Below are 10,477 nucleotides of genomic sequence, written 5' to 3'. Positions count from 1 at the left end.
CTCGTTATGACTAAATGCTTTGCTTACCTACAAGGAAACGCATGCTAAATCCAATATAAAAGGAATTAGTGGCATTCAAGCAATAGATGTAATGTGGGAATTTGTGAACCATGTAAAAGGAAGGCTTTACTATACAGACTGTTGTGTGTTTATGATGAGAGACTTGGTGGGGGAACACAAAAAGGGGCAGGGACCCTCTCATGAGTCATCATTTGGTAAAAATAGCATCTAGATTAAACACATGAGCGTTTGAACAGAATTCTCCTTCACGCAAGGGACATGAGGCTGTGAGAGAAAGTATGATAACAGAATGAAAAACCAGAGACAACAGATACCTAATCTATTTTCTAGACAAAAGAGAGTTATTCTCTGTAATCAATTACATGCCCTACCTGACCATCTTAAGGTCAGATCAATTTGCCACGGCCCTGGCACTGCGTTTTTCAATCTAACCTCCCTGGAGATTTGGGGCTAATGATGACAGAAATGGATGGTGTCTGTCCTACCCAGACACCCTGCGTTGCACCTTAATGTTACAAAACAGATGGCGGCTTATACCATTCTCTCTTCCCTCATCTGAACAGGTACAGGTAAAAGGAAGGACCATGGGTCAGCTTCACGTCGCTATTATTAAAACCAATGCTCTCTAGTATTTTGGTAATACCTGCTCTGAGAAATAACACAGGTTTGCAATGCAATTTTGTGTGCAACATTCCTTAATAAATCCCATCCGAGTTCCAGGAACAGCTTGTCACTATCAGTACATGGCAGCAGACTCAAACGGAACCTTTTGGGAGCCAGTTTTAAACGGGGAAGTCTTAAAAATGAAACAAACAAAAGAAGACAACAGATACCACACAGTACAAAATAGTAATTATTTATATTTTCAAAAAGAAAAAAAAAAAAGTTACCAGCTATTTTGAAACTTCTTCCCTGTAAGAAGAGTGACTAATAGAAAGGAACAGGACTGGCTCCTATACAGTCAGCAAGTCAGGTACAAACAGTTGTTAAGAATCATTTAGCAACTCAGGACAGGGACTTTTGACGCAGCGTTCATGAACAATAAAATTTCTCCTTTTTTTAAAAAAGGGGGAGGAGGGAAATAAAGCAGGGAAAAATGCCAAAAACATTTCCCACAATATCTAAAAACAGTAACCGTTGTTCTTGTCAGACAGCACACTCCAGATCAAGGATTTTCTAGTCCTTTCAAAACCAATACAGACTTGCCAAAGGCTGCCTTCAGTCTATTCACACCCTCCAGAACACACAGCCTTTCACTGTCCCCTTTCACTTCAACCTGTCATTTTATAAAAGGTGGGGTTTTTATTTTTATTTTTAATTTTTTTTTTTTTTTTTTTTTTTTTTGCAATTAACATACAAGTGCTACTAACAGAGAAACTGATCTTCTTGTTGCTGGATGGCAATAAGGAGTTACACAAACGTCCAGTTTTTAGCTCAGCTGGAAGGATTTAAATTCTCTTTTTTTGATATAAATACTACTGGAGCTCTCATCAGGTACTTCCTTTCCAGAACCTCACTGGAAATTCTTTTTAACCCTCCAGTGCTCTCCAAAGCTAAAATGTCCTCTTGCTCCAGGCATCTGACGATTTGTTCTGTGCTGCCAGACGCAGAGACGTCGTTTTCCCCAGTACCACTGCTGGGTTATTCCGACTTGGGTCGGTGCCTAAACCAAACCCTGTACTTAATTGACTCAGCCAAGTTGAAGGGAACACACAGACGATGCAGCGACAGGGATTCGTTAGGTTGAACAGCCCCAGAGCCCCAGGCCCACCCTCCCCCCTCTCCCCAAGTTACTTGGTGCTGTTTTAAAAAGTCTGGGTGTCACGAAGCAGTCTCTTCCCCCCAACAACAGAGTAAAAGCTCCACAGATTTCGCTGTCTACCTGGTGGTCAAGGTTACAGCAGCAACAGCTGATGCTGCTTCCAGAAAAACATGGGGTGGTGTGACAGACAGGACTTTAGGATTGCTTCAGTCGCTTACGTGGGGGTCCCAGAAAGGGACACTGTGCAGAGGCCAAAGAGCGATACGCCTCAGCCACCAAGTGGGGATGCGATACTACCATAGACTTCCAGCCTGATGTCTCCATGACGTCAGAAGCATGACTAGAAATAAGAGAGAATAAATCTGAAGTTATCAACCGGGGATAAAACGGATTAACTAGAGATTCTTTCCACATGTCCGAGAAACCTGACATTTTTAGAGTGCTGTTTTAGGATCACTCTGGATGTATGTTAGGTATCTCTTGTGAAGACTGCAAGCTTTGGCTCTGCTGGCACAACTGTATGCTGGACAGTCCTTCAACTTCCAGATGAAAAGCTCAAACATGCATGATCCCAGGTGGAGAACAGCAGGAACACAATGCTCATCTAGCCTGACTAATCGGCACAGAACTATTTTAAATCAATACAGAAAATACTGAGAAAAACTGTATTAACTGACAAATAGGACAAAAAAAAAAAAAAAAAAAGCATTTCCAGACATCAAAGTAGCTGGTAGATACTTTGTATCTACTGAAAGGTCTGTTATATTACCAGTTGCAAATAGTCCCTCAGTATGAGGGACCACCTGATATTCTACTATCTAAAAGTTCTTGTGATCTTAGGAAGAGATCCATAATAGCTCACAGAGATAGTCCTGCCGTACACTGAACAGTCCCAGCAGGACAAGCCTAATCTGCCCTTAGGGCAACTCCACTTCTGGGATGCCAGATAAACAAAGGATCACAATGGGAGAACTAAAAAAGAAAATTAAGAGGAGAATCTCCCCTGCATGTGACAGTTCACAAGTTGGGAACCCAATTGCTAATAAACAACGCTTTCCTCTAGGTTTGTTGGATCCTGGAACAAAAGTAAACTCACTAGTTGATGAAGTCCACTGCTTGGGTTTTCAGTTGATCAGCACTATGTAGGTCAGCTAGAATGAGGATCTCGGCTGCATTTTCCACAGACAGGTTACTGCACAGTGCATCCTCACACATCACCTTCAGACGTTCTAGAGCGTACTGCAAAATACAAGCCAAAGTGCAGTTACAAAGAAGAAAACACCCAATCAGGCCTGATGTGAAGCTTTACTTGTGCTCCTTCACTTTTCAGTAACAAACTATTCTATTATGCTGAACAGACCTTTTTGCTTTGCTATACGCATCTGAACTGTACTCAAAGAAGTAGTGACCAGCAAAAAAAAAAAAAAAAATTAAAAAAAATAAATAAATAAAAGGAGAATCATGATGTGCCCACCCTGAGGAAAGCAATGGAGAGGAAACATACCCACCATAACTCTCATCCCGGCCTTCTTGTGTTACAGGCTTAGTGGTGCTGTGTTCATGCTTTGAAATGAGAATTTCAGGTCACATGTAATACTTACTAATCTCAGCTACTTCAAGGCACAGAATGCTAAAGCCAAATCTTTATTATCATTCTATTACTGCACGACAGTATTACCTGGGTTCAGTGGGAAGACCTATCTAACAGTGAATGCTCCATAGGTGTTCCAGTGATATTTAGGCAGTTTTCACTCAATTTCTTTGCCATTAATGACCTGCACATTAAGATCAGCCTTGCTCAATTAAGTACATGCTACTAGTTTAATACTACAATGTGAAACAAATGCCCCTGATTTCTTATGGCTATCCAGCTGGAAACAAAACATCACAGCACGTCTGTAATGCCCTGGCAAAAGCTCTATTCTAATTTCACATTCTCAATCTAAGAGTTTCTACCATCCAATTGTGCATTTGCCTCAACATTTTTTAGATCCACAGGGTTGGGCCATGTCAATGGTTTGCAAAAGGATCTGCTTAGAAGAAGAGTGCTGTCTAATAAATTTCACACGCTACTTTCTGCAGCACTTTAGCCAGTGCTGAAACACGCAGACACAGCCAAGATTTTCAAAAGCATCACAGTGGTCTTGGGCAGACTTCAAAAAGGTCAGTACTCAGAAAACGGTAAGCCACTTGTTATCAAGAAATGGAACCCGAACCCTAAACCTCAGTCTTTTAGAATAGCATAGCTGTGAAGTGAGAGACTGAGATACTTCTGAAAATCTTGGTATGTGTGATCTGACTGTGGGGTTTGCAGCTCTTTGGATGACACGAACTAAGTATTTCTGAATAGTTTTGAATATTCTAGATCCCAGGATTACATTTCACAGGGTTTAGGACAGTACTCAATTCTAATGCAGTTCTTATATGAGTAATAACACTAGCACTACATAAACTGTCCTAAAGATTAAATACAGTTAAGTCTTCATGTTATGACTTCAAATTGAGAGTTCTTAAAAAAAAAATAAAAATCTTTGATATTGTTTTTTTTTTTTTTTTTTTTTTTCAATTTGACAGATAACTGCAGTTGAGAGTATCCTTCACGTTGTTTCTAAGGCTTTTTTGGATACCTTAGAGATGACATGGCATACAAGTTCTTTAGTATGTGAGGCCGCATTTGGAAAAGATACCAGCTTTGTAAGGACTGCTTTGTCCTGGACCTGAACAGAGAGCTGGTAACAAGCTCATTTGCATGATAACGGGACCGCTTGACATACGATAAGCACTATTACTATAAAACGATTTTATATTCTGATTGAGATTTTAATTCCATTATGATTAAATTTAAATGAATAATTTTAGATTATAAAAACATTTTTTTCACTTAATTGAAGTAATTATCACCGAGTCTTGAGGCATGGCACTCATAACCAGGACAGTTTTCTCCCACCAGAACATCTGAGAAGGCAAATCAAATTTACTAGCTTAATCTGTATCAATAGCTAAAACAGTTTCGAATGAGGGGCAAGCCATTAGTTTATATTATTGCCTGTCAGTAGCTTAAAATGCAGCAAACGAAGCTTAAAATTATTCCTTTTGCAAATTGAATATTCTCCATGCATGTATAATTTTTTATTTTGATTTTTGCTACAAATAGCTCAGCTTCTAATTACATAGATGGGCAAAAGTAGCCATTCTGGTCTCTCAGGTACCAGGATCTCCCCTTCCCCCTTTTCTTAATTACACTTTAAAAGAACACCCTACCTAATAGCATACCTCCCCAAGAGGCTGAAATAGTATCTCCTGGGTTGAGAAGACGTGCTTTGTTTTGGTTTTGGTCTAATTACATATTTTCCCCAAGAGACAGGAGGAACTCAGAAGAAGCTGTTTCAGTCTCTTGAGTAAATATTAGATGTTTTATGTGCTTTCATGAAAGATTTTTTATTTCTGCTTTTAAAAGACACACAATGAGTTTAAAAGGAAAAAACCTACATTAAAAGCCAGGAAACTCAAAGTTAAAGCCTACTCTGTCCTTAATGTACTGCTTCTTACTTACACTTGTCTCAGTTAAAGATGGTATGTGAGCTCTCAATCAATACTCTTTAAATATTGAATAAAATGTGGCAATGATTACAATCAGGCCAAGAATCTCCTTGCATTATTTCCCATTTTAATTCTAGTTGCAGTGGCCTAATAATGGCATATGGAGCATTTCACCTCTAAAATCAGCATTTTTGATGAAGCCCAGGTCCGCAGTGACAGGGAATTTGATGGCTGTGTGGTGGTTGCGTGGAACAAGGTTACATGCATCCACATCTTAAAATCCACCACCCTAACTGGCACCCACAAGAGAATCCAAGGACTGAAGAAGCATGGAGACTGAACTACGCTCTCACCCCTAGAGGTGGTCCCTCCGGGTCAGAGTTGAGGCACATTGGCAGGGCAGTGTGGAGAATCTTGCACTGCTGCTACCCGTGCTGAACCTGTTCGATGGATAAATTCAGGACTTTAGTCTCCAGTGCTGTCAAACTGGCATCTTTCACCAGCACTAAGTTCACTTTTAAGAGAAAAAAGAAAAAGGAAATAAAATTTTGGTTATATATTACGAATTTTCACTGGTTAATACGGCTCACTGGCCAGCAGAGCACTCTCTTCTGTCCTTGGTGCTGCAAAGGGAAGGAGGCAGAGGCTGTCTGGCTGGCAAGGCCACAGCGCTGCGCCTGCTACACGGGGACTACCAGCAGCCTTCCAGTCAGACCATCCCCGACACCTCCCTGGCAAGGACCCTGCAAAACCACAGACGGGTTAGGCAATAGGGCTTCCTCCAGTGCACCCCTTCTTTCCATAAACAGCAGGGACTGCCACTGCAAAAAGAAAATAAACAACAGGACCTTCCCACTCTTGGCTATCCATCACTTTAGAGCATCTCTCGAAGCTGCTGATACCAGCCAGACCAGAAGAAGCAGGCCCTGTTTGCCAAGACAGAACACTGCTTTTGAGATTTGGTAATAATCACACTAAAAAAAAAAAAAAAAAATATCACCAGGTCCACCTTGACATTTTCTTCTCACCCCCAGCTCTTATGCTAGATTATACTGAATAGAGACGTCCTCTGAAATATTAAGAAAATTCTTAAAAACGAGCAGTAGAGACAGAAATTCCTGATTGTTATATGTTAAGATATGTATCTATACAGCTAGAGGTATCTTATATGTATATCCTATCTTATAGGTATCTTATACTACATCCAGGTTTATCTACAAGCCGCAACCAATTCAAAGGAACTGCCCAACCACAACCATCACACAAAAAGCTTACTGCAGCAATCTCCGAGGAGCATTGTGTAAAGCAAGGCGCATGTCATTCCTGGTTCTCTGAACACCCATAAATCCCAACTGTACCTTGTCAGCAGCTGCCAGCAAGTCATCAGCCATTTTGTCAAGATTTGGTGCCTTCCCCGTGTAAATAAAGCACATCATTTCCTTAAAAACTTCAGGCTCCACATCATTGATTTCAACCCGATTCTGCATCAGAAAAATGAAGCTTATTAAGACCCTGACAAGAAGCTAAAGGCTTCCTTCTACCCAAGCTCTTTCAGTATTCAGAAATTTGCTACAAACTATTCAGAATTTGTACTATTGTGGGGAAAAGAAAAAAAAAATGTGGATGGAGTAAGAAAAATTCTAAGTTGTATTTCACATCCTCTACATCTCCCTATCCCACCCCAGACTCTTTCCCCAAGAGTAACAAAGGTAACGATTGCCTCCTTGATCCCTTTCTTCCTCCCTTCAGGACAGCTGAAGCAGAGACCTGCATCTAATGTGAGAAAAACAGTTAAAAGGTGACAATAGTCACAAACACTACCTAAGAAAGTTATCTGACCAGTGATGCTAGGAGTTGACTAGAGAGCTATTCGCCTAGCCGGAGAAGTTCTCCTTCCTTCAGGAACTTACCTTTTTACTCTCTTCCATCTCATGCTCAAACATGGCGCTGAAAACCGGGGAACGCGCTACGGCAGTGAGGAAAATAAAACACAGTTAGAGATGCTCTTTTACTCTCCAGGAGGTGCTAAGTGTAGCCTGCCAACATCTCAACAACTACGCTGCTACTTAATGCGAAAAACGCTCCTGTATCAGATAGGGCAAATTAGGTACAATTGGTAAAGAAGTACAGGTGGTGACACAATGTAATGCAGCCAACAGAGCTTCAAACTGGGTCTGGGAGAACTTATTATGTCCTTTCGACCAAGGCTGAAGAGTATATGGGTGGTAAGGTACATTTCTTGACTTTATAAGAAAGTATTCCTCTGGAAATGCGCTAACTTCTCCTTACAAATATTTTAGCAATACATTATAGTACACTACAGCCACAAAAGAATCCTCCTACCATCCTTACCATAGACGGAGACAGGCAGTTAAAAATGGAGCAGGTATTTTTTCTCTACCCGTAACAGCTCATGAAACAGTCTTGTACTACAGCCTCCCTTAAAGATGAAGTAACTCAAAAAAACCCCACTTGCCATCAGGTTGTTGTCTCCTATCCTGCTAAGGCCCATCCAACTCAATACCGACCTGCTAGTATGGCTTTGTGAGCCTGGAACTCCTGGCCTGCAACGCACAGACAGCAGTCCGTGAAGCGCGAATTCTCCCATAGTCCTCCCAGCTCATCCGCCAATCGGCACTCCGGTACCTTCACCATGTTCATAGTGTTCTGGCCAGAGATATTCACAGAGTCCTGTACCACACTCACCTAGAGGGGAAAAGAAAGCAAACAACCCAAAAACTCAAAAATCCACACTGGAGAAAACTAATCTCCCTAGAGGAACTTTTTATTTCCAGGGAAATGCAAAGCAAAACCCACATCTCTCAAGTAGAATCACCGTGCGATTAAATACATCTCCATCTTTAAAGCATCCTTTCTACCCTGCCTTAACCCTGTTCTCTGCTCCTCCAGATTGTCTGCTCCAAGTCCTAAATCATACCAGCAGATTTTCTTCTTGACCCCAAACTAACAGCACTTCTATGCAATTTAATCATAGCTTTATTAGATGGTTTGCTAAGGAAGTGGAATTTTAGTTTTCTGCTTTTACAGACACCATACCTGACCTAGTTTTTTCCTCCTATCAACACTATGAAACCCTTCCCAATCAATAATGCAATACAGACAGCAGTACAAATGAAAATTAAGTATACAGATAGCTTCTACAACCAAGCACAGCATCCACACATGTATGCAAGAGCTGTGTCTGACCCTCCCAAATGTCTTGCTGCTTCTGGTTCTAAATTTTGAGTTTCATGCTTCTATCACATTACAAAATAAAATTAAAAAAAAAAAACCTCCTAAACAGAAAGTTTAAAAAAAGCTGCTTTAATGTCAAGTAACTAGGAAGATTTGGGGAAGGCAGACAGATTCCCTTGTCACCTGCTCTAAAGCTGACATGGTTAGGCAGGGATCATAAGTAGCCATACTGGCTGATGAATAACCTATACAAAGGGAACCATTAAGAAGCTATTCAGCACTAAATCATTATTGTCAAACACACAGTAAATCACATGCCTTCTACAGCAGACTCCAATTAGAAAAGATCAGAGTGACTAATACTACCCCACTGTAGCAAAGAATAAAGGAAGAAGCTGATTGACAGGGAAGCATAGGTGAGACTATTTCCTGGATTCTCTGTCAAGTCCAAGTTAAATTTCAGTTCTATTAATAACCAATGGCCAAAGAAGAACAACGGACAGCAAAGGAAGTTTCACAGCTATGCAGAAGGAGAAATAAATTATCAAGTGAGAGAAATTTTTCCTTCTAAGGAAAAATCCTGCTAACAGCACATACCCCCAAAACTCTTGAGAAACCTCCAGCGGGTTTCTGATGGCAGACACATCTTGTATCAACTATACAACACTCAAAACCAAACAAAAAATCAAATGCTGCTTGCCAAAGGACACTAATGATTAGCCAGAACAAATGTGAGGAAGCTAATATTCTTTGTAATTAATTTGACAGTTAGGTCATCTTTTTGCCCTATGACATCTAGACCAGCAACACAGACTCAAGGATGGATGCAAACTCGTATTTATTAAAAAGGAATTCTAAGATGTAGATCCCTTGCTAGAGTCCAATACTGGTTATAGATGAGCCAAAAAAGACTTGCAAACTGTCTCTCAAATCAACAAATAAATCCTTTTCATATATGAAAGGAAGTCAGTTACTGGCATGAAAATCTTTCACATGGCTTTTTACATAAGGAATTTAGACTGGTAGATTCTAAGTGGTGACCAGTCTCAGAGGTCAAAATAGATAAGGTTTTGCTTAAGCAATTTGCAACGTCTTAGCAGGGGAAGCAATACTTCCTAGCTCAGAAGACAGCTATTACCATAACTTTGTGAGCATTGGTTTTTTTGGAGATTTACCAGAATGATATTTACCTATGATGTTGGAATATAATTGAAATAGCAAAAAGCAATGCAATTGGGATACGAACAATCAACCCCACCTGCAAAACAGAGGTTGAAAAATCCCCAAACTGACAAGTAAATGAGGTCAGATTTGAAATGCTTGACAAGGAACATAATTCTCTGCCTTAACGCCATTTTCAGCAAGACTTTGCGTTCAGCACCAGACATGAGCAGAGAGCAAAAGGCTTTTAACTTTAATAAAGCAGTGAGAAGGTGCAAAAGAGACACTCAGCAACCTTCTGGTCTACAGAAAACGCCAACATATCCCCACACAACAAGTATCTCAACATCCAGCATTCCTAACTCTTTAGAGAGTTTCTACATACAAAACATGCTTGCTGAAAGTACAGATGCAAGCAGCATCACTTGGCACCTGTGGCCAGTAGGGAACCATTAGGAGAGCATATGACACACTGGTTTACATGCTAGAAGACTTATAAGCTCAGAGAAGGAAGAAAAAAACCCAACAAAACAACCAAAAATGAGTGGGGGGAAAAAAAAAATGAAACAAAACAAAAAACAAGTGATGGAACAAAAAAGCCCAAAGCCAAGCTGTTAAAAGTTCTTGCCAAACTGTTTCCAGACAGCAAAACCTTCCCTTCTGATATCACCAAACTTAAGATTTCTTACATGCTGGACTGTAGAACAAACTGAAAGAGAAAACAGAAGATATTGAGGCCAGGTAAAGCCAGCACCAAGTTTTGTCTTCATCCACAACAAACAAGAGCACTGAGCCGAA

General features: G+C 40.4%; 1 protein-coding gene across 6 annotated transcripts in view; it reads right to left on the bottom strand.

The window, feature by feature from the left end:
- Positions 1-861: 861 nt before the first annotated feature.
- Positions 862-10,477, bottom strand: part of LOC104358864 (speckle type BTB/POZ protein) — a 29,304-nt gene continuing 19,688 nt past the window's right edge. For all 6 annotated transcript variants that reach the window (XM_032985024.2, XM_032985021.2, XM_032985020.2 and 3 more), the window contains 5 exons: positions 7,852-8,029; positions 7,234-7,289; positions 6,682-6,804; positions 2,880-3,022; positions 862-2,123 (listed from right to left, as the gene is read on the bottom strand). In XM_032985024.2, the coding sequence (XP_032840915.1) occupies positions 1,979-2,123; positions 2,880-3,022; positions 6,682-6,804; positions 7,234-7,289; positions 7,852-8,029 (645 nt within the window). In that variant the 3' untranslated portion in view covers positions 862-1,978. The remainder of the gene's footprint in view (positions 2,124-2,879; positions 3,023-6,681; positions 6,805-7,233; positions 7,290-7,851; positions 8,030-10,477) is intronic.

This window comes from Tyto alba, unplaced genomic scaffold (genome assembly GCF_018691265.1).
Source record: "Tyto alba isolate M040663 unplaced genomic scaffold, T.alba_DEE_v4.0 Super-Scaffold_12, whole genome shotgun sequence".
Lineage (NCBI taxonomy): Eukaryota > Metazoa > Chordata > Aves > Strigiformes > Tytonidae > Tyto > Tyto alba.
The sequence above is the reverse complement of the archived record's forward strand: the minus strand, read 5'-3'. Positions and strand labels throughout refer to the sequence as shown.